The sequence below is a fragment of the Littorina saxatilis genome, linkage group LG15, assembly GCF_037325665.1.
Source record: "Littorina saxatilis isolate snail1 linkage group LG15, US_GU_Lsax_2.0, whole genome shotgun sequence".
In the NCBI taxonomy this organism is placed as follows: Eukaryota; Metazoa; Mollusca; class Gastropoda; order Littorinimorpha; family Littorinidae; genus Littorina; species Littorina saxatilis.
In genome coordinates, this window is record NC_090259.1 from 35716067 (window position 1) to 35741072 (window position 25006).

Genomic DNA, 25006 nt, shown 5'->3' on the forward strand with positions numbered 1-25006 from the left:
ATATTATATAAAAATCAAGAGAACATAGTCCCTAACATTAAAATCAAAGAAAAATGTAATGCATGTTGTATTGTGAAACACCAGGAAATCAGAGATCCTCAACAATGTAAGCAAGAGGTTGTATAAGGCAGGAAAAGTGCTTTTACAGAACTGCATAAACAGGCAAGAAACATATTCAAAGTACATTAAACACTTAAAGACATTTATAAAACAAACAACCAATCAAGCACCAGTAGCCTACCGTGTGTTAGTGCGTGAACATTTAAACAAGAAACTGAAACTAAGTCAGAAACTCATGTCCACATTCTTTTAAAAAAATTTCGCAAAAATACAAAATACTCCTGCATATTTTCAGACACGGTACAATATATGCTTGGTCCTGTACCAAGTATAACTGATGTATTTAGTCCATCATGGCAAAAATTTTCTTTTAGAATTGCGCAGATTTTTTCTTTTAAATTTGGATGATATTTTGTGTTAAATTTACTGACTGTTCTTGCTTACTGTGTAAGGGCTTGACTGTCTGCCATGTTCCTCTTGTAAATTTGTTTGAAGACACCACTATAAGCCGTAGGCTTGTTGTTGTTTTCATCTTATGTCAATGTATATTTCTTGAACATGTAAAATATCAATAAACATTGTTTAAACCAGATTGCAGACAAGGTTTCATCACCTATTGTTTATTAGTCTTTGATCCAAAGCAAATAATGGTGGAAACCATGAAGCTCTGTTCTGAGACTGTAACAAATTATTGCACACAAATTGCAGTAAAATCATCAGTTCAATCAACAGAATACTGCACAGAGATAAGTTCCTCACTCACAGCCCACACACACATACAAAAGTGAAACTGAAAGAAATGTGATGTCTCCATAGTCTACTCACATTTACTTTGATACCTTTCACTGTAAATGTTCTGTTTGATACAGGTCCACAGTTACAAACAGCCACATGCACGAAGTCTGTTTGTTTCAAAGGGTAGTAGGCAGCCTACTTAACTTGATCAAATTCAACGATGCTATGACTTCTCCCATCTTTTCATAAACAACATGTTAAAAGCTTGAGTACTGTCTGAATCTTGTACCAGTGGATAAGAACACAAATGGATTCTCAACTAAACACATGCTACATATGTCATTTGATACAAAAGCCTACAATTGTCATCAGACACAGAAGCATGGCTCTTAAAGGCACAGTAAGCCTCCCGTAAACCATCACAGATACTGTCAGGCTTTTACACACAGTACAAACACCCTTTCATTTAAACACTCACCGCTTGAGAACATCCTTGGTGCCCTCCGTAAAGAGCGAGCAATTTTCAAAGAATTTATTTTTGCGTGGTTTATCTTACCCCTGAGCCATCGTGAACCCGTGTGATCCAGTTTCCCTTTTTCACAATGCAGTCGTCAGTTAGTAATTTGAATGCGACTCGCTGTGAGCTTATCTGCAATAGCACGTTATTATGTACCTCTGACTATGCACGAAACAAACGGCTGTGGTTCACAAGAACTCTCGCGATGGCTTTTGACTGTTCAGAGGAACTGGCGATAGACATAAACCGTCGTCTGCTACGAAAACCACGACCTTGCGTGACCCTGCTTCCGGGCGTTTCTTTTTTCAAACTTTCAAAACTTCGAATTGTACTGATCTTGTCTTGATAAAAAAAAGAATTCTTTTATGATTTAAGAATGTTTGTGTAACAAGCTGTCAATTTATTATTTAGATTTTAAAAGTTAGGTCTAGCGCCAAAACGCACCACGGTCCGATTGTCTCTGACACAATCCACAAAATTAATTCTTTGAAAATTGCTCGCTCTTTACGTAGGGCACCTAGGATGTTCCCGTTTGGTGAGCGTTCAAATGGAAGGGTGTTTGTACTGTGTGTAAAAGCCTGACAGTATCTGTGATGGTTTACGGGAGGCGCACTGTGCCTTCAAGACATGGGTTAGCATAGTACAATATATGTGGGACCTTGCAGTGAGGTGAGCTCACCAGTTTGACACCATGTCAATTAAGTACTATTTTCTGTGCACAGTTTGCACATTGTCCAGGCCTGTGAAAGGTGAGCACACAAGCAGTGCACAGTGGACTACAACACACTGACACGGTCTGTCCAGCCACCAAGTAGTTATGTCCCCTTCTTTTTCTTTTTGCCAGGCGTGGTGGGCTGGGACTTGGTGGGTAGGTGGGAGCGCTGGGAGTCAAGGCGACTGGACTGCACCTTCATGATGAGGCTGAAGAAGTCTTCATCAGGCACTGTGGGGTGGGGCAGCTCCTTGGGCAGCTCACTGCGCTGGTCTTCTAACCTCGATGCCTGCAACCACAACACAAACCTTACACTGCTGCCACAGTCTGCAACTCTAACAAATGTCTGCGTCTCCAGCCTTCTTACAACATTGTTACTAGTTCAACATCTTAATGAGTCACATAAAAACAAGTAAGTAAAGACAAAATCTGGTGACACAAGTCAAGGCATGAAAACTTATTATTTTACAAGGAAATTCCTCGTTTCTTTCTTTCTAGTTTTTCTTAGTACAATTCCTCAGTTTTAACCATTTTCCACAGAAAAGTCGTGAAAAAAAGAGTATGGGTCGGCAAGGGAAATAACCCATCTGTCTGCAACGGGATAAATAGCAAATCGTAGCGTTCACAAATGGTTTGATTCAAGTAAATGTTGACTTCCTGTTACATAAATTTGAATACGGGCATGCCTGGTTGAGATGCTGCATTTCGCTTTACGACTTGAAATGTGATTATTTCGCAAATTCAACAGAGCAGAAAAGTTAAACAGTTGAAAGAAGCGTTGAAGAACGATTGGAGACAGAGAATGTCAACCACATTTCCGACGGCATTCAGACATGCATGAAAACTTCCTCAGTGAGTTTGCTTGGATTTCTTGTCTTCAGCAAAGTTTGTGAAGTAGCTATGAAAGTTTCAGCATTTTCCCTAAGTTTAAATGCAGTCACTGATATCTCCTTTTTCTTTCGAATACATCACCTCAATTTAATTAATAGGAGTTACCTTACTTACGAGTGCTAGAATGAGAAGCGTCCCTTCTTACCAGATCGTAAACAACGTCACTATAAACTCTAGATTTCCATCAGTACAGTGAAAACTGTCAAATACGGTCACTGGACTTAGCGGACACTCGCAGAATACGGACAGTCAGTCTCGGCACGGACTGCTTTACACTGTAAAACACCTGTACGTTACGGCCACCTCGGCATTACGGACGCGGACACGTATTTTGGGTCCATAATAAGTGTGTGCGGCCAGATCAAAGGCATTGTGATAGCTGGGTGGCCTTGTTAAAAGACACGACCTTCTTCCCAGGGGTCAATGACCCAGTTTTTGCCATGAGAGGTGGTTCCCCTGTCATATCTGAGAGAGGAAACACTTCCTGCATCGGGGTCAGTGACCGGTCGGTGACCGAGTTTAACAGAGTGGAAATCTGTGTGTGCGGCCAGATCAAAGGCAGGGCAGTACCTAGTAGCTGAAACATGCATTATCACAAGTTTTTAAACTTGTTTTACAACAGTCAATATTAAATGTTTCTCTATTTAATCTAAACAGCTTCTGTTTTTCTTATAAATGTACATGTACATGTGCAGTACTCTCTCTCTCTCTCAACTTGACTTTGTCGCGTTTACTTGCACCTGTCTAATAAGGACACCTGCAGAATAAGGACACTTTTGTCTGGTCCCAAGGGTGTCCTTATTTGACAGGTTTTACTGTATACCATTAAGGGAATAGTCTCCCCCTTGTCAGGTAGTACCTCTCCGCGAGCCAGTTTCAAATTCTTGCTACGGGCAACTAGACATGTAAAGACTTTCTCCGTCCAACAAGACTTCCTTCACAGGAACTTCAGCCAGTCACCTTCAATCACTGCACACATATACTTCTGTTCTGTTCTAGTGCACCACAATTTAGTGTACATTACTCTTTGAATGGCATATTATGAGTAATATACAGTTGAAACCATGCCTTAGTGACATAAATAAACTTGATTGTTACGTAACACATGAGTATTACACTCAGCTGAGCTTTTATTTCATCCAAGATCGAGCCAAGAGCAAGGCTCTGAATAACACTAGCAGATTTCAGGGGCTATTCCCTCAAGCAAGGCAGGGGAACTTCCTCTACTGTTTTCACGCCTCTACTTATTCCTGGTCCTCAGGCAGAACCACAGCCCACAATATCAGGCACTCTGAGGCGATACCTTTAGAAAGCACAGGAAGAGACAGGCTTCCCTTTCGCCCTGACATCACCAAGGATCGTTCCAACAGCTCAGACAGACCCCTCCAGCTGTCAGATGAGACGTCCACTGGGCCAAGCATGAAGAGGATCTCCTTGGGGTAGCTGCAGCCTCGCCCTGGAACCTCTCCCTTGACGTGACCCAGAAACACAGCTGTTGACAGGCCTGGGCCCCTCCCGCCGCTAACATTGTCAGGGATCCCCATTATGATGGCGGCTTCAGGTATCTTGACTACCAGCGTTCAGTGCTGCAAACCTAGACCTATAGCAATGCATCAGTGCCAGAAGGACAGACCCCCCCCCCCCCTTCCAGTCTACCACCTGACTGGCTGGTGAACACTCATGGAACAAGACCAAACACTTTATGCCTGACTACATACGGCAGTGCCTGGCTACACAGAAGTCTGGAAGTGTGAGGAAGAACGCCCAGAGCCCCTTAGTTGATCTTCATCACCTTGAATGGAGAGCCCGGGAACAGACTACTTCCAATTCAGTAGGGGGGCGACTATCCTCAACCCGGCGGGTCCCCAGGTGGCGGATAGGGGAACGGCCCCCAGATATGGGGGCCAGCTGCGAATATAGAATAAGCAGTCCCGGACCAACTAGCGGTGCCTCTACCAGGACGGGGTGGGGTGGCAGATGGCACTGACTACACTATAAATGCCCTGCGTGTCTGATGACGATTACACCATGCGAGTAAGAGCCGCATTAAAAGCTCTAGCCCCGGGGTGGGACCCCCGGTAAGAAATCCCCCATGTGTTCCCAGGGTTAGGTTTTTGAGCCAGGAACTAAGGGCGGGGTAACCCTGAAAGAAACCTAAGGGCTAAAGTCGGAGGATCTGGGCCAACAGGCGCACCTTAACCAATCACAGATCCACGCAAATCGCAAAATGAAATGTCGACAGTCAGCGAACGACAAGAAGAAGAATGGAGAGCCACTGGAAAGAGGCTACAACGTTCACATCTGGGAGCCGCCCGAGCAGTTCCAAGATGGCACCTGTAATCTGCATACAGATCACCACAGCCAAACAGTGGCCTGTCTGATCTAGTCAGAAGTCCTGCTGAGATCACAAGATGGATCTCAGTGAGTAGCATGCCAGACACCCTCATGAGTTGGACAAGAGTTGTCACTCCACCAATAAGTATTCAGAGAGGCCTCAAAGTCACTGGGACTCCACAGGTAGACCTATTACCATAAGTTGGGAACACAAGGCAGATCTTGGCCTCCCCAGCTCTGGACCCCTTGGCGTTGGCAGTAGACTTCATCAGTTTAGACTGATCATGGATGTGCCCTCATGCTTCCCCCTGGGCCTTATAAGCATTTGAGAGTTGGTAGGGGGTCTGGTATTCCATAGTCGAAGTCCACAAGCTCCATCAGGACCCACAAACCTCAAGTTTAAATCGGTGTGCTGTTATCCTCTCAGAAGCAGAGTAGTAGTAGAGAGAACCACTACAACATATTCCCCCTCACTTTACATTAAGTGTAGGAAATTGTGAGTAAGAGGCATGTTTTCCCCTTAGGCAATACAGCTGGCTGATTTCACTGGCTGTTCTAGGGCAAACACCTGACACCCATAACCATTAAAGGGTATGCCTATAGAACATTAGTCCTGGCACCTACAGGCGTTTAGGCACACACAAGAACATTGCTGACAGGATTTCAGCTCTGCACACTGGCGCTTACTTCCTGTCACTCTGGAGGGGCAGCTAAGTCAGCCTGAATGTACACTGGTATATGAGCCTGCCATCTACATTCAGAGAGGATATGGTCAGAAAGGATATTCAATCCTGCTGCTAGCACAAATTCATAGCCAGAGAAGGCTTCCAACAGCTGGCATCATCAGGCCTTCCTCAGGCCAGAAAGCTACAGGATCTCTGAGAACTCCAGTCATAGCGATGCTCCTCCCTGAAACTTATCACGCATTCGAGGAATCGCAACCTCCGGATGCCCCACAAACCATTCCTCATCCTTTTCGGTTGGGCACCTGATCCGCTGACAGAACTTAACATTGCTTTGGAGTTTGGTTGCCCTAAGCCGCTAAATGGCAGTCATAACCGCAACCCAATGTTGATAGACAAAGCGATTACAGGAATAGTAACAACCTCCAAGTAGAGATCCAGCTCTACATTTGGCAATTGGGACTTTCTGTCGATCGTCCCTCTCTGGAGCAAGTTGACTCAGTGGCAACAATGCAACATGCAACTCACCAGACTCAGCGATTCTTGCTTCTCAGTTCAAAGATCCATCCTTTTCTTCCCCTGATATTACAGGGGGGATTCCGGACAAATGGACCGAGTCGGGTGAGTAGACACTAGATTTACCGGTGGCAAGTCAAGTCTCCATCCTGTTATCTACTCTCCTATTAGTTTAATTGAGGTGATGTATTCGAAAGAAATACGTATTTTTAACAAGTAAAATGACTATTTCTAAGAATACTCACCTCAATTTAACCAGAGACCCTCCTGCCAACCCAGCTATTGACTTAAGTAGCTTCGAATTGAAACTGGCTAGTCTGGGCATTAGTAATTGCGCGGAGAGGTACTACTGGACAAGGGGGAGACTACTCCCTTAATGGCATACTGACGGAAATCTAGAGTTTATAGCGACCTTGTTTACGATCTGGTAACAAGGAACTCTTCTCAGTCTAGCCCTCGTAAGTAACTGGTAACTCCTTTTAGTTAAATTGAGGTGAGCATTCTTAGAAATAGTCATTTTACTTGTAAAAAATACGTTTTTCCCTACCATGAAAAAGGTTCAGCAGATGTGCTCAAAAGACGGTACAGTTCTTGAAGGTTTTAAAGAAGTGTTGTGACGCCAAACAACATTCCTTTTCAAGTTAACATGCAGAAAAGATTGCGTGAATTGCGATGTGAAAATGAGCTCAAAAAGCTGAAAACTGCTGAGGAAAGATATGATGCAAATATCTAATTTTCAAGCTTTAAAATGACATTTCTCGTAATTAAGTTATCAAACCGTCTACAGCACCGGACCCAAATGACATTTGTCAGCCTATTCAATGGTTCTCCATCTCTGCATTTTGCCTTTTCAAAAAAATGTTCTCAACAAAAAGAAGCGACTATTTTGTGCATTTGTAGACTATGAAAAAGCGTTTGATAAAGTTCGCCGTGCATTTTTATGGGAGAAATTAGTTAGTTCTGATGTTAATGGGAAGTTTTTAAAAACTGTAAGAAATTTGTATGAAAATGCCAAGTCTTGCATTGAAGTTAATAGTGAGTGTTCTGGATATTTTCCCAGTTTGTGTGGAGTTAGACAAGGGGAAAACTTGTCACCGCTGTTTTTTGCTCTATTTTTAAATGATCTAAAGCCTTTTCTGTTGGAAAACAGTAATGGTTTACAATCTATGTCAAGAGAGGCTATTGTGGTTGGAATGGATGATACTGATGTAAATGCTTTGTTTCAAATGTTTTTATTACTGTATGCGGATGATACTGTGATCTGCTCAGAGTCTGAAAAAAACCTGCAAGAATGTTTAAAATGGCGTCTAAATATTAATGTAAACAAAACGAAAGTTATAGTTTTTTTCAGAGGTAAAATTAGAAATAAACCATTGTTTACGTATAATGGCAATTTAATCGAAGTAGTGTTTGATGTAATGTACTTGGGCCTTAAGACTAATTATAATAATAAATTTTCAGTCGCACAGAAGAATCTATATGATCGTGCCTCAAGGGCAATGTTCGTTCTTTTGCGTACTTGTAGACAATTGTCACTGCCTGTGGACATACAAGTTGACCTGTTCGATAAAATGATTGCTCCAATTTTACTGTACGGATGTGAAGTTTTGGTTCCTGTGAACTTGCTACTAAACTTCAATTGCGTTTTTATAAAATGGTTTTCAAACTAAAAAAATCAACTCCAAATGCTATGATATTTGGTGAACTTGGAAGATATCCACTAGAAGTTAATATAAAATGTAGAATGCTTTGCTATTGGTATAAACTGATTAGTCCTATTCATAAAAATAAATTTTCAAGTATTGTGTATTGCTTTACTTATAAATTGTATATCAACAAGATGATTGAATCTAATTATTTATGTTTTATTGAAAAAAACTTAAATGAAATTTGTCTCTCTGGCCTTTGGACTTTTCAAGAAAATGTTCAATACTCAAGCGCATGGTTTAAAAAGAAAGTAAAAAGAAGCTTGTATGACCAGTATATATCCATAAATGGTTTACAGATATTGGAACAAAAAATATGTTTTGGAATTATCGAATGTTTAAAGATATTTTTGCATGTGAAGACTATGTCACACACCTGCCATATCAGCAATGTGTTTCAATGATGAAGTTTAGAACATTAAACAACAATTTGCCTGTACAGAAAGAACGTTATCTTAACATCCCGAGGTCAGAAAGAACTTGCACCAAATGTGTATCACAAGACAGGTGATGAATTCCATTATTTATTTGTCTGTGATTTTTTCAAAGAAGAAAGAGCTGAGTTGTTACCACCTTACTATTGGAAAAAACCTAATGCACTTAAATTTAAAAAGTTGTTTGCTACTAAGAAAAAGAAATTGCTAAAGAATATTTTGGACTTTATTAATAGAATTTGTAACAGTTTTTCATAATTTTTTACATTTAGTCAAGTTTTAACGTAGAGGGGGGAATCGAGACGAGGGTTGTGGTGTATGTGTGTGTGTGTGTGAGTGTGTCTGTGTGTGTGTGTAGAGCGATTCAGACCAAACTACTGGACCGATCTTTATGAAATTTGACATGACAGTTCCTGGGAATGATATCCCCGGACGTTTTTTTCTTTTTTTCGATAAATACCTTTGATGACGTCATATCCGGCTTTTTGTAAAAGTTGAGGCGGCACTGTCACACCCTCATTTTTCAATCAAATTGATTGAAATTTTGGCCCAGCAATCTTCGACGAAGGCCGGACTTCGGTATTGCATTTCAGCTTGGTGGCTTAAAAATTAATTAATGACTTTGGTCATTAAAAATCTGAAAATTGTAAAAAAAAAAAAATTTTTTTTTAAAACGATCCAAATTTACGTTTATCTTATTCTTCATCATTTTCTGATTCCAAAAACATATAAATATGTTATATTTGGATTAAAAACAAGCTCTGAAAATTTAAAATATAAAAATTATTATTAAAATAAAATTTCCGAAATTGATTTAAAAACAATTTCATCTTATTCCTTGTGGGTTCCTGATTCCAAAAACATATAGATGTGATATGTTTGGATTAAAAACACGCTCAGAAAGTTAAAAAGAATAGAGATAAAGAAAAGCGTGCTATCCTTCTCAGCGCAACTACTACCCCGCTCTTCTTGTCAATTTCACTGCCTGTGCATCGAGCGGTGGACTGACGATGCTACGAGTATACGCTCTTGCTGTAAAAATGCAGTGAGTTCAGTTTCATTCTGTTAGTTCGACAGCTTGACTAAATGTTGTAATTTCGCCGTACGCGACTTGTTTATTTACTCTATTAGCATATATCATGATTGTATTGATTGTATTTATGGGTTATGGACTAATAAAACTTGAACTTGAACTTTAATTTTTAGGATTGGAATGCATTATTCACAACTCTTCCCTCGTGCCAGGGACTCAAGGTCACATTTACAGAAGTACAGTTAAGTGTCCATTTTAACTTAATTTAAGGTTCTGAAAATGTAACATCCCTTTCAGCTTGTGAAAGCTTTGCTCCCTGACAGGAGTGTTGCCCCTGGACCTTACTGTGCCTACTCCCCGCATCCCCGCCTTTTTTCCCTCAGATTTTTTAAGTCAACTGTTTTCATGCCTGACAAATCCAAAACCATCTGAAACATTAACCGGCTACATGAAACACTTTGGGCTCCTGAAGAGGTTCTCTCAGCCTATATTCAATGTGTGCAAGAGAGGTATAGCAGGCATCAAAGGAAAAGACGTGATCAATGTTGTGTTATGCAGCACTGACACAGCTCGTTTTAATGACTCGATCCCAGATCAAGCCTGCGTTACTGGACTGCAAGGTCTTGCTTCATAGAAGCTTAGGAAATGAATCTCGCTATCTCAACAACCCTACAATGTGGTCTTTGCAGATTATTGTACTAAAGCACTGTCGGAGTGCAATTCAACAATGTTCTCGCCTGAAAAGCTGCAAGTACGCCTTTAGCGATTTATTTTAAAGAATTAATTTTGTATTAATGTAGTTGCCTCCCTTGCAGAAATAAAAAGCACTAGCCATTGAAAAACGAGTTGCAGTTGTTTCCCTTGTTATCCTCACTTTAGTTACCTTGCTACTCGATGTGGTTTTCTTTATTTTTGAATTGTTGATTTTTTTTCTTCTGTTTGTTTGTGCTGTTGTTGTTGTTTGTAGGGGGGGCACTTTGGTTCATGGACTTGTATTTTTGTCGGTAAAGCGCTTTCTGGTTAGCAGACCATTGCTACTTTCAAATGAAGTTTTTGCCTCGAATAATGTGAATTAGCTATTGAGAGCTACCTTAATCGAAAACAGTGAAGACCATCATCAAGAGATGCAACTACCACCACTACTAAACTTACAGTCTTACTTACACTAAGAGCTGCCCAAATAAGAACACCAATGATGAAAGAACAGAAATAATGACAAAAACATCAACAGCCGCAATAACAACTGCATGATGACTAAAAATGAAATAAAATTACATCCACAACCACTACCAAAGAAAGGAAATTAAACAACTTTGATACCATCAGTGCATGATGCATTAACCAGCAGTGACGACAGCAACAACAGCCCCAGCGACGTACACCACTAAGCAGAAACACTCAACAGCTAAAACCACTATGACTACCACAACAACCACAGCCTCAGTGACTGAGAGCCTCCCAATGTCAAACAACTACAGCAGACTTCCACTAACTCGCGGTCCACTAAATTGCAAATTCGGCTATATCGCGGAGACCTCTTGGACCCCGAAAAAAACAGGACCGACCTTTTTACAAAATTAGTCACATAAAGTATAGTAAAAAAAGTATAGTACAGATCATGACATTTTTTTCTATCTTAACCACGCTATCTCTCTCTGGGTTCGATGGGCTTTCATCATCTGGGGTGGGACTCTTGTGATGAAAAAAGAGGAAATCCCTTCATTCTAGTTTTTTTTTTTTTTAATGGTAACTTAAAATCTGTGCAATCTGGTGCATTTTGAGACTAAAATTCAACTCGTTTGGATCAGGTAAAAAAGACATTCTCCTCACCCCCCCCACCCCCCAAAAAAATCCCAACCAAACATAAAAAACAATTTCACACAACAATGGTAACATTGTAATGGTGCATATTTATGTAATGAACCATGTATCCATAATCCAATACTGGCAATAGTATGATCAAAGTGACGCCCCAATGCATTGAAGCTCAACATGACTCTTAGTTATCAGGAGTTTTCAGACAGCACAATTTAACTCTCAAGCCTCCAGTGTTCTGTTCCATCTTCACTTCTCTCCATATCATTCAGTCAACAAGTTATAGATACTGTGATGAAATTGGACGCGGAAAAATAGATTACTCCAGCGGAATTCGTAAGTTGTGTCCGCGGAAATCCGCGGAAAAGTCCCACCTCTGATCATGCAGTAAATTGTCATTTCATGTTATCAGTCTCTCTCTCTTTCTCTCCCTCAGTCTCTCCAAATAGTGTTCTACGTGTGTGTGTGTTTTCAGGTTGTGTACATTACGGGTTGATCGAGACCTGCGAGCAAAAGAAAAACAAACCTTTCACGCGCACGTGCCCCACTCAGTCAAGAACTTTCATGCCACGATCGGTATCGTCAAATTGGCCACGTGCCTAAAGAGGTTAAGTGTCTGACCAGTCAGTATGAACACTCGAGTCCAGCTAATTGCGATCTCTGCTAGACGGTCCGGGTGGCCACAGGCGCCAATCAAGTGCTTAAACTGCGCTTCAGTCTTCTGCAATCTAGTCAGGCATGCAATTTAACACTCGAGTCCCGCTAATCGCGATCTCAGCTAGACGCCCCGGATTTTCTACAGGCGCCATGAAGTGCTTCAGCTTCTTGCGTTATAGCAGGTGGCAGAAAAAGCAAACAATCAAAGAAGAAATCTACATGCTTTCTGCCAAAGACAAAACGCGTGTCAACTCAGACTCACACAAAGCAAAACAAAACAAAACAAGTCGCGTAAGGCGAAATTACTACATGTGGAACTCACAGAATGAAACTGAACGCACTGCATTTTTTCACAATGACCGTAGTCCGCCGCTAGTGCAAAAGGCAGTGAAAGTGATGAGCCTGTTTAGCGCGGTAGCGGTTACGCTGTGCTGCATAGCACGCTTTACTGTACCTCTCTTCGTTTTAACTTTCTGAGCGTGTTTTTAATCCAAACATATCATATCTATATGTTTTTTGAATCAGGAACCGACAAGGAATAAGATGAAATTGTTTTTAAAACGATTTCGCAAATTTAATTTTAATCATAATTTTTATATTTTTAATTTTCAGAGCTTGTTTTTAATCCGAATATAACATATTTATATGTTTTTGGAATCAGAACATGATAAAGAATAAAATAAAAGTAATTTTGGATCGTTTTAGAAAAAAATAATTTTAATTACAATGTTCAGATTTTTAATGATCAAAAGTCATTAATTAATTTTTAAGCCTCCATGCTGAAATGCAATACCGAAGTCCGGCCTTCGTCGAAGATTGCTGGGCCAAAATTTCAATCAATTTGATTGAAAAATGAAGGTGTGACAGTGCCGCCTCAACTTTTACAAAAAGCCGGATACGACATCATAAAAGACATTTATCGAAAAAAATAAAAAAATGTCTGGGGATATCATACCCAGGAACTCTCATGTAAAATTTCATAAAGATCGGTCCAGTAGTTTACTCTGAATCACTCTACACACACACACGCACAGACAGACGCACACACACACCCACACACATACACCACGACCCTCGTCTCGATTCCCCCTCTATGTTAAAACATTTAGTCAAAACTTGACTAAATGTAAAAAGCTTATCCATGTAACTGACACATCTAAAAACGTAAACATTAACCAATGATTTTGATCCACCATTCATTCTGATCTAACTATCGTTGGTGTCAAATAGTATGTTGTCACTATAAGACCAGTGCTAAACCCAACATGTATTCATTACACGATTGCAAACGAGAGAAAGCTAGAGCTACAATGTCCCCCCCCCACCATGATCCCAACCAACCATACAACGGGCACGTAAGCGCAGAAAAGACTGTGTGATAAAGTGTGTGTGTGTCAGAGACAGTGTGTGTGTGTGTGTGTGTGTGTGTGTGTGTGTGTGTGTGTGTGTGTGTGTGTGTGTGTGTGTGTGTGTGTGTGTGTGTGCGTGCGTGTTGATAAAGTAACAAGTGCGCGTTTCCAAACGAAATAAAATAATGTGGTAATTCACCATGGCTTGCGTTCTGTTCATTGTCAGTTAGTGTGTGTGTGTGCAGCAGTGAGTCGCTATACGCGTACAGTGTACGTCTGTGTCTGTCTGTCTGTGTCTGATTAACTGGTAAGTTTGTGACGACGTATGAGTCGGAGAAAAAAAGAAAAGAAATTGTCATCTGCTGATAAAAGAAAACGTGTCATCGCAGTTAATCTTTTGAGAACTTAGTTGCCAACAGAAGTGTCACACTTGCGAGAAACGCAGTAACACATATACATGAACATTGTAGCACAACCACATGCCAGGCGTGCATGCGCACGCGCACACACGCACGCACATACACACATGCACGCACACACACATGCACTCACACGGCAAACGCACACACGCCAATGTGACGCTCACAGGCTTTTTGTGACCAACAAGGGAAATAACCGCGTTTTTCTGACTCAGAAGAGAATGCGGTTTCTTCCCTTTAATTGGACCCCAAACTGCATCGCGAATCAGATATATCGCGATCAAAAATCTTTGGACCCCAAAGACCGCGAGTTAGTGGAAGTCTGCTGTACAACGTTTTCAACATCCATCATATGTTAGCCTTGGACACTGAGAGCTGCAGTCCAACAACAGATAAAAAAAAAATGATATGCAAACGTGCGAGGTGTCTCAACAGCAACAGTCTCGCTGACAGAGAGGTTTTACCTTAAAGTTTCTTCATAACCCGGTTACCTATCAAGGATGGGCGTAGCTCAGTCGGTAGCGGCGCTGGCTTTAAACCAGTTGTCGCTATCGCCGTGGGTTTGTCCCTCAATTTGGCAAGTGATTTATTTCCCAGAGTCAACTTTAAGCAGACTCTCCTCGGTGTTCGAACACCCCCATTTGCACGCATGCGCAAGATAAAGATCCCCAGTTCACAGCAAAAGTTTCAGGGCTTTGAAACATGAATACACACACACACACACACACACACACACACACACACACACACACACACACAGAACAAAATGGGTAGCACCATACCCAGTGACAAGGAAGCCCGAATTTCCATATGGGTAACCTCGCAGTACGGTACTGGTACAGTACAGATGTCCAGCTGAAGTGTTTTTGTTTTGTTTTGGTTCTAGCAGCTTGTCTGCTAATTCAGACTTCATAATGGTTACTCATAAACAGCAAGGCCTCACACCAGCTATATGGCTTTTTATCATGAGAAATATTTTCATATTTCGTATTTTCAAATGCAAATGGCTGTTTTCAAGTTGTGAGAGAATGGCGTGTCATACACAGGAGTGCAAAAGGCTTGGTAAAGGGAAGTTTTGATATGAAATCTAGCAGTGTTTATATGGCTAATCAATATGTTATCAAGAAAAATTACTCTATTTGAAAAATGGTAATGTACCGGAGTGATTTACCTAAAAATCAAAATCTTTGAACCTTTCAAAAAAGCAAAAGACATGCACACCCAGTGCCAGGTACATAAATGAGAACAAGGGGAACAACCACGACTCGTTTTTCAGTGGCCAGTGCTTTTCATTACCGCAAGGGAGGCAACTACATCAATACAAAAAATAATTCTTAAAATTGCTAAAGTCCTACGTGCAACATTTTATGCGAGAACATAACTGAATTGCATTTTGATAGATGCTTGCGTACTGTAATCTGCAAAGACCACATTGAGATAGCGAAACTGAATGACACAAATCTTGGTAATCTTGAACTTTAGCGTGTTAAATTCATAGCTCATAATTCAGAGGCATTTAAGTCTCCAAATTTGTAGAACCTGCACTTGTAATCATAACAAGTCATTTTAGATCCCTTTGAAGTTACGGACTGAACTCCGATGAACTGTACGAATGCATTTCGTTTACATGGGTCAAAGAAGGAATTATCCGTATAACTCTTTCGTGTAAATGATGTCCCATGGTTGACAACGTACGCCATTTTCGGTGCATTTTTGTCGATTGAACAACCAAATTTATTAATTATGCTTAAGTTTGGAGCTCAATCCGTCAATTAATTTCACGACAAATGTTCTTTGGTTTGCTTACATGGACTTGTATCAAAAATAAGTAAAGAATGTCACTGGATTCTGAGCTATGAATTTAACACGCCAAAGTTCAAGATTACCCAAGTCTTACACCCTAGAGTCTGTTTACAACTAGTCAGGTATTTCGGATGTTCTGATCCTCTCAGTAACTGGCCCAAAGAAACTGAAATTTGGATCCATCTTGATCATGCCTTTGCATCATGTCAAAAATCAAATCATTTTCAAATTATTATTTTCTTACATTGGCAGAGTGCGCAGAGCAATTTTTGTTCTAAAAGTACGGAGTTACTTCTGGCAAATCAAACATAAACAAAAAAACTTCAGCAATGAAAGCAGAAGAAGGAGATGGAGAATGAACGTTCACTGTTGCTTTGGGTCAACTGAAGGGCTGCATCAAAACAAAGTCTCTTTTGCTTTCGACAGCAGATTGCAGATCCTGAGAATCATGATAGTAAAGTGTACCTGGCATCGCATGAGCATCTCAAAGAAGCTGTCGTCAGGGACCTCCTTGTCTGCCGAGTTGGTCAGCAGCTGGTTGATGACGTCCCCAGAGTTGAGGCCGGGGAAGGTTGGCAGTGAGGCGCGCTGGTCGTTCATGCGCGACACTTGAAAACCAGCCACCATGTCCATCAGCTCCTCCCGTGCTGGTGATCCAACTGTCAACGTGTGTACACACAATCAATAAAACACAGCCATTTTAAGAGGAAGAAAGGCCACACTGGTCTTGGTAATGTTTATTCATTTCCTGTATTCCATCAACAACTCCATGAAATAAGCTTCTCAGTTTCATCCGTCTTTCTCTGGCTCTCAGTGTGGCTTTTGTGTCTTCAGGGCAGTTTGTGTTTCTTACCTTGAGCAAAATAACAGCCATCATCTCTATGCCTGACTGACATTTAACATTCTATGTATCGATTCAACATTAGATTTCCCTTCTTTGAGACATGTGACTTCAGAGGCAGACTAAAACTCATCCATTTCAGCATAACTTTTTCCACAGTTTAAAATTGTAGGTTTTTAAAAGATTTTAGGCAAGAGTGTGTCTTATGTCTGTCTGATTGTCTTATCCTCTGTCTATTGTCTGTCACCCTGTCCAATCTTATGGGTGAAGGGATGTCTTGTATTTTAGTGACTTTTGATTATTGTTGGGTGGAACTTCAAAAAGAAGTATTATTATCTAAGAGTATACATTATAAATGATACCACCACCATCATTACCCCCCCCCCACACTCTCTTTCTTTTTATCAGTATTGTAATCTGCATGTTATGTTATGCTCCGGCCTTACTTGTAGGCGAACGGTATGTTATATGTCCGTCTGTCTGTTATGTCCTAATGTTGTTTATATATGTCTTGTATACTTGCCGTTTACATATTTATTATACATGTTGAAGGATGAATGATGATACATTGTAGACGGATGCATGTTATTGATTAAAAGCCCCACAATGATGAGCTTGGCAAATAAAATTAAAAAAATTTTAAAAAGTAAAAAAACTCATACATGTATTTAGGCGGTTGTCTCAAACTACAAGAGTGCATTTTGTTTGCGTTCAAACATAAAAAAAAAATTCTATATAAATTCTAAGTAAAATAGATCGATGCATAAATGTTATTAGCTTTTTTCACCAACATAATGCTGTTTCGGAGAATAATGAATGTCTTGATCTGTTTAAAATTGAAAATTTCAAAAATAAATTTTCATTTAATTAATATATTTACCCAATTCACATATATAGCAATTAACTTCAGTTTGATGCTTAGACATTGAAGTACAGACCCTGGTAACAGGGGGAGGTAACTCCCAAAACAAAACAAAGTCTTGTTGACAAGGTAATGGTAGTTACCTCCCCTTACCGGTAGCCCGCACATGCGCGGGACATACTACCGGTATAATCATTCCCCACTGAAAACACCACCTTCAAACCATTAATAACGTTTGCAGGGTAGGTAGGGAGGGTATTTACTATGTGAGTTGGGTAAGTATATTAATTAAATGAAAATTTATTTTTGAAATTCGATTAAATAACATATTCTTACGCCAACTCACATATATAGCAGATTGCTACTTAAGGTGGCGGGAAACTCACTTTAATTTCTGGTAAGAATCCGGCCTGCTGCAACCGTGGCTGCACCCCCCCCCCCCCCCCCCCCATATGACTGCCACCACTTCTAAACTTGTTTAATGAGTGTGAAAGCCAGCGTTGTTTTTGCAATATCTTTGCTTCTTTCCGTGTTTAACGAAATGAACATAAGTTTTAGGTCTGGCACTCTAATAGGAGCCGTGCGAGACAAGTATGTTCGAAGTACTCGAACCGGGCAATATCTGTGTCACCAAGTGGCAGAATAGAGCTAAAGTGGCTGAATAGAAATGACCAGAGACGGCTGATCTGGTTTTTGATTTCGTGATAAACGATAAACAAAAACGCAGAGTAACAGAGCTATCTCTTTCAAAAGTGATATCTAGCGCGAGACCCGAAAAAGCATGGACTTCGCTGCCCCTTCGCAAGGAAGCGAGCAAAATGAGCATGAGAGCTTTCCTTGTTAAATTGGAAGACTTGCATCTCGCAATGGTTCTAAGGTTCTTAAACCAAAGGAACTCGAAAACGAGGAAAAAAATCCCAAGCTGGGACTGAAGTTCTAGTGACAGCTGAACCGAGGGCAGAACCCTCTATCACGCTAGCTATGACGCCTCCCAAAATCATGGAGTGTCCAAGCTGTAAAGAGTGTGACTGAAATAACAAGACGTCTAAGAGACGACGCAGAAAAGGCCCTGAGATGACAACCACGCAAGATGATTGGCCACCTCCAAAGAAACGGGAAGATAGGGGATTAACCCCAAATATCCCACACCACTGGATCCAAAAACTCTGCCGAGTATAGTAAAGGGAGGGAAAGCGAAAGCTTTCATCCCTGTCCACTCTAGTTCCATGGTGTTGATTTGCCATGCCCCCGGGCCCGAAACGGAGACACAAACATTGGAAGACGCCGAGAGAAGCGTGTGGCAAACAGATCTATGCACGGTTCCTCTATCTGCGCCCAGAGGCGCCGAAGCGCCTGATGGGAGATCGTCCATTCTGTGTGTAGGACTTGTGACGATCGACTGAGAGAGTAGGCCAGCACATTCAAACGGCCTAGCAGATATTTTGCTGAGATCGCAAAAACCTCTGTTGAAAAGCCCAAAAAATGATCTCACACGCCCTGTTGGACAGGGTAAGAGATCCCGTGCCTCCCTGCTTGTTTAGGTAAGCTGCAACTGTCGTGTTGTCTGTGTGGACTAACACGTGTTTGCCCTGGAGAGATGAAACAAACTCCAGAAGGTACAGCCAAACAGCTTCTAACTCGAGAACGTTGAAGAGAAACAACTTATGAGTTGGGTTCCAAAGACCCGAAGCTGTCCATCCTTCGAGATGGGCTCCCCAACCCTGAAGGGAAGCATCCGTAAACAAGTGCATCTCCGGGAAAGAGAACGGAATGGGGACGCCCTGAGTCAGCCAGGACGTGACCAGCCACTGTTTCGTTGCCCTTGAAACCAGCCGTGAATGGAGACTGACATGTTCCAACCTTGAGAGGCTGGATCCCATGCAGAGTTCAGTGAAGCCTGGAAAGGGCCTTTGTGAACTCTGCCCAAAGGAATTAGGGTGGACATAGATTCCATTTGGCCCAGAATCTATGCCAGAACCCTGACTGGCGCGTGACGGAGATTTGACAAAGATCTGACCCGATCTTGTAGTTTGTCTATTCTCCGTTGAGCGGGACGCACGGTCCAAACGCGGGTGTCAAACATCCTGTCGACCGACAGGGAACGCAACCGATTCTGGTCCGACCTGTGCATCAGAATGTGGAAGTATGCATCCGTCAGATCGATGGAGGCCACCCAGACCGAAAAACAAAATGCCTCTCTGACGGATGCAGATGTCTCCATTTTGAACGTTAAGAGCCGTATAAAGACGTTCAGTGGAGACAAGTCCAACACCGGTCGCCATCCCCCTGATGCTTATGGAACGACAAAAAGTCTTCCGCAAAAATCCCAGAGAATGGCTATCGACGATCTTCTCAACAGCTTGTATCTGTAGTAGAAGACAAATCTCCGCCTGGATGTACAGGGTGGGCCATAAAAAGTGTCCACATTTAATTTGTTAATATTTTTCCTGTAAAGTGATATTTTCTTTTCTGTTTCAGATAGAATTTGAGACAAGCATCTTAGAATTCTTTTAAAGCCTGAATGGATTGCATTCCAGTACAGGAAAGGACCAAAATCGTTGAACTTTACTTTGCTACCAATTCTGTGGTTCTCGCCCAGCGCGCTTTTCGGAGAGAGTTCCCTGGCACACACTGTCCATGTGCGAGAACTGTGAAGCGCCTCGTGGATAAATTCAGGAACACTGGTAGTCTCGCAGATAACAATAAAGGACATAGTGGTCGACCATTTTCTGAATTTATCCACGAGGCGCTTCACAGTTCTCGCACATGGACAGTGTGTGCCAGGGAACTCTCTCCGAAAAGCGCGCTGGGCGAGAACCACAGAATTGGTAGCAAAGTAAAGTTCAACGATTTTGGTCTTTTCCTGTACTGGAATGCGATCCATTCAGGCTTTAAAAGAATTCTAAGATGCTTGTCTCAAATTCTATCTGAAACAGAAAAGAAAATACCACTTTACAGGAAAAATATTAACAAATTAAATGTGGACACTTTTTATGGCCCACCCTGTAGAACATACTTCCAGATCTGCGGGATACCTGAAGTTGGACCCCCGGGGCTCTGGTCAGTGAGCCTCTCGTAAAGTTCGACAAATTGTAGGTTTGTTCTCCTCTTGAGACTCTCTTTTGAGAGCCTCCAGAGACGGAGTACCTAGTAAGGCTTGTTCCACAAAAGGTGAGAGTCGCAGAGAATCTACTGTAGATTTCTCTGTGAGACTAGATCCTTTAACTAGAGCCTTACGCCGCCAAAAAGACCGTTTGAGCGTACATTATGGCTGCATTAGCCATTTGTTCGGCCGTGACTTTTGCTAGAGCATCGAAAAGAATCACGGCGTCCTCCTCCACCGCATCGTTTCGGAACCGAAAAGGCTTCCGGGAAGATGAGATAGCCTGAGAAAGCGCTCTGATCAAAATCTCGAACCAGAAGAGAGTTCGAGTGAGAATCTACCGATCTCCTCTACTCTCAAAAGGCCCTGTTCCGTCCAAGCCGAAACCCTCTCTTTCTGATATTCATCCTTCCGCAAGTTCACCAATTCCGGTGTGACCGGAAGATGCGCTTGCGGAAGTGAGAAAGTTGCAATCAGATTATTCGTCTTTCCAAGCAAGAAAAACGCGGTTGCGTTGAAGGTGAGACGAAAGAAAAGAACTCTGTTGCAGCGAAGCAAGCCACGGTTGTGCGGGAGAAGGAGCATTGCCGTGTGCCGTCAACAATGGAACGTGAGGTCGGCATCGTTGCCGATCACGCGAGCCATAACATAGGTAACCGAAGTTGATTCCAAGAAAGGAAATTTGGAATCAGCTCCTTTGTCACCCAAGAAATCTCCACCCTCGGAAGGAGGTGGCGCCACAAGTTTAGGGGTGGCGTCACGCCTTCGGCGAAATACCAGTAGGTAACTTCGGCGGCCAACTTAAGTTCTCGATGAAGTTTCCCCCAAGATGCGAATACGGGAATCAACCTCCGAAGAGTTTTCGTCATCTTCTACACCGTTTTTGTCAATGGCATAGAACCAGCATTGTCATTCCCGGGACAATCGTTGGCCGAAGCCGAAAAAGATTGTCCCCAAGTACCGGAACCGTGTGCCGAAGCACTGTGCCGAACCGATAAGGAAGGAGCACTACCATAAGCTGGAACCGCTGAAGCGGAACCGGCAGTAGCCGGAAACCCCCCGTGCAGCAGCAACCATAACACCGAAGTGCTGTGACCGGAAACCATCACGTACAGCCCCTCACCATCCGAGACAGCCTAAGCAGAACCGGAAGTGAGCGACGGGGCATCGCTGCCACCAACGACCTGGAACCCCGAAGGGTTGACGTCGGAAGTTGTTGACAGTAAAGAAGAAGTGCTACGATTACCTGGAACGCCGGAAGACGAACCAGAAGTAGCCGGAAACACCCGTGCAGAAGTACCCGAAACACCGGAGTGGTGCGAGCGGATGCTAATGCAAACAGTCCTTCACTCGCCGGAACCGCAGAAGCGGAACCGGAAGTGAGAGACAGGGCACCGCTGCCACCAACAACCTGAAACCCGAAGGGTTGACATCGGAAGTTGCTGACAGAAAGTAAAAAGTGCTACGATTACCTGGAAAGCCGGAAGGCGGACCAGAAGTAGCCAGAAACCCCCGTGCAGAAGCACCCGAAAACACCAAAGTGCTGTGGGCGGATGCTAAAGCATGCAATCCTTCACCAACAGGAACGGCCGCACCGGAACCAGAGGTGAAGGGAGGGTAACCGTCGCAACCAACCACCGTATAATTGTACCGGCAGTTCGAGGCAAACTTCTCACATTCGGAACCGCTGACGCGGAACCGGAACCCACCTTGGAAAGTGAAGCCACGTCATCAACGCCGGGAGAAAGGTAAGCCGTGCAGAACAGGCTACTCCCCTCACGAAGGCCAACATATCTCTCATCTAGAGGGACATATTAATGGTCAAAGGGAAATAACCTTCTCAGTTGGTGGCAGTGAGAATGGTAAGGACGGGCGTGTTTTTCCTACCTCGGAGGAATTTCTTGTTTATTCTGTTTTTAAATGACTACAATATAAACAATACAGTTATGAAGTATTCCTCATGTAGATTCTATCCATACCAAATTTATGTCTGTCAGTCGTCTGGATGCTGTGAAAATTGACTTTGTTCAAGAAAAAAAGCACCTTTTTGGGCACACAAGGCGTTACGCGAAACGCATGGTACATTGGGCATTGAATAACCAAGTTACTGATAAGGGTATCATCTCAATCTAATTTTTAATAGATCCAGAAATGGATGGAGAAACATATGTTAGATTAATGAAAGTTTGATCTGAACATAGGTTTTGGATTTTGAGCGTTTGGTCTGTATGTTACATTTGGTGTAAATAATCATGAACAAGAAGGGCAAAGCCCATACGACTCACATGCTTGACCTTCTGCTTTACACATTTTTCCTACCAAAATACATGTGACCTTGACCCAAGGTCAAGGTCATCCAAGGTCATGCAACACAAAGCTGTTAATTCAAGACATAGGAAGTACAATGGTGCTTATTGGCTCTTTCTACCATGAGATATGGTCACTTTAAGTGGTTCACTACCTTATTTTGGTCACATTTCATAAGGGTCAAAGTGACCTTGACCTTGATCATATGTGACCAAATGTGTCTCATGATGAAAGCATAACATGTGCCCCACATAATTTTTAAGTTTGAAACAGTTATCTTCCATAGTTCAGGGTCAAGGTCACTTCAAAATATGTATACAATCCAACTTTGAAGAGCTCCTGTGACCTTGACCTTGAAGCAAGGTAAACCAAACTGGTATCAAAAGATGGGGCTTACTTTGCCCTATATATCATATATAGGTGAGGTAGTCAATCTCAAAAACTTCAGAGAAAATGGGGAAAATGTGAAAAATAGCTGTTTTTTAGACAACATTTATGGCCCCTGCGACCTTGACCTTGAAGCAAGGTCAAGATGCTATGTATGTTTTTTGGGGTCTTGTCATCATACACCATCTTGCCAAATTTGGTACTGATAGACTGAATAGTGTCCAAGAAATATTCAACGTTAAAGTTTTCCGGCCGGCTGGCCGGACGACTCGGGTGAGTACATAGACTCACTTTTGCTTCGCATGTGAGTCAAAAAAGGGAAACTATCTTAAAAAAATGTTTCTGGTCAAACTTACTTAAAAATCATTGCAAAGGAAGGTCATTAGGTAGGATGATTGTAATTTTTTTTAAATTGAGCAAAAAAGTTGTGTTTGATGTAATTTAATTGTACTTTTAAGTTAAAAATATGCGTTTGGTGTAAATGAAATAGTATCTACTTGCCCAAACAAGTTCTGTCACAGTCTTTAAATAATGCCATAATACACAAAAGTGTGTGTTTTCTTATACCTCAGACACCTGGTAGTTAAACTATGGTCACAGGATTCCTAGTGCTTGCACCTGTTGGCTTGTAGAGAGACTTAAGTGAGGCCATCTGACAAGGGTGTAAATGTAACGTACATACTGAGAATACTTGAAAATGACAATGAATTTGTTTTAGAGACAGAAGATAACTTATCAGTGCTTAAGAACAACCAGCAAGACCAAACCTTTGTTTCAACATGAAAACAAGCACACTGAATGACAAAATTTACCTCAGAAGGACCACTGTTGGGACATTTTGGTGTAAATGTAACATACATCACCTTGTTTTTTTACTGAGACCATATGCAGCACATAATAATGCTAAAAACAGCACATAACAGTCTGTTGAGGGTTTATGAGCTAAATAAAAGAGAAATAATTTTTTCAAATGGACCTGCAGATCTTCGGAGCCTTCTGTATGTTACTTTACACCATCCTTTTGTGTAAAGATGTACACACAACCAAAAAGGCACAACCATTAATTTAACCCTTTATTTTGACTTGAGACAGGTAGCTTAGAACAAACAAGTTAGAAATACTGTTTAACTGATGTGAGCAGAGCCCATTAAATGTAAATTCAGTACCTTGTACTTGCTGTTTGGTGTAAAGTAACGTACAGATCATGGGTAAAATTAACATTTGGTACCGTAGTGGAGTACCAACCTGACTATTCTATCGTGAAAAGGATTTGTTATGATTTCTTGTTTGTAACTCAAAAAACTGCAGACCAAAATAGTGTAAAAATATTTAAAGAGGGTGATTTGATAATAATTTCTACACCGCTGACCGTGCTTTTTTCAAATTAAGTAATAACCTGATGATTGAGGTTAAGGTTTGCAAAACAAATGACATGAAAATTTACTGGAACCTTTTCTGCACTTCCATAGAGAATTTCATTGTTTTAAAAACAGTGTAAATAGGTAAATGTTGAATTGTATCTTTGATTCTGGGCTTTGGTGTAAAGTAACTAACGGATAAATGATTTTGCTTATATTGAGACAGGAGAAACTTTTTTCAAGTGTTGCTTTAGTACAGATCAACTGTACATTCAGCCATCAAGCCATTGGATAGTGAAACAGTTGCCTAAAGCTGAACCTAAGAAAATGACAGCACCTTGAAATTATGTTACATGGTGTAAATGTAACATACAGTCATTTGTGCTTTATCTGCAAATATTTGATAAATCGAACACTTGACTGGAAAAAAAAATGCTGCAATTGAAGGACAGGAATACCGAGATGTTTATTCATGTAAATTTAA

The 25006-nt window shown here is 41.6% G+C and overlaps 1 protein-coding gene across 3 annotated transcripts in view; it reads right to left on the minus strand.

The window, feature by feature from the left end:
- Positions 1–664: 664 nt before the first annotated feature.
- LOC138949161 (G-protein-signaling modulator 2-like) overlaps positions 665–25006 on the minus strand; it is a 165386-nt gene continuing 141044 nt past the window's right edge. For all 3 annotated transcript variants that reach the window (XM_070320930.1, XM_070320928.1, XM_070320929.1), the window contains 2 exons: positions 16130–16323; positions 665–2313 (listed from right to left, as the gene is read on the minus strand). In XM_070320930.1, coding sequence (XP_070177031.1) covers positions 2128–2313; positions 16130–16323 — 380 coding nt within the window. In that variant the 3' untranslated portion in view covers positions 665–2127. The remainder of the gene's footprint in view (positions 2314–16129; positions 16324–25006) is intronic.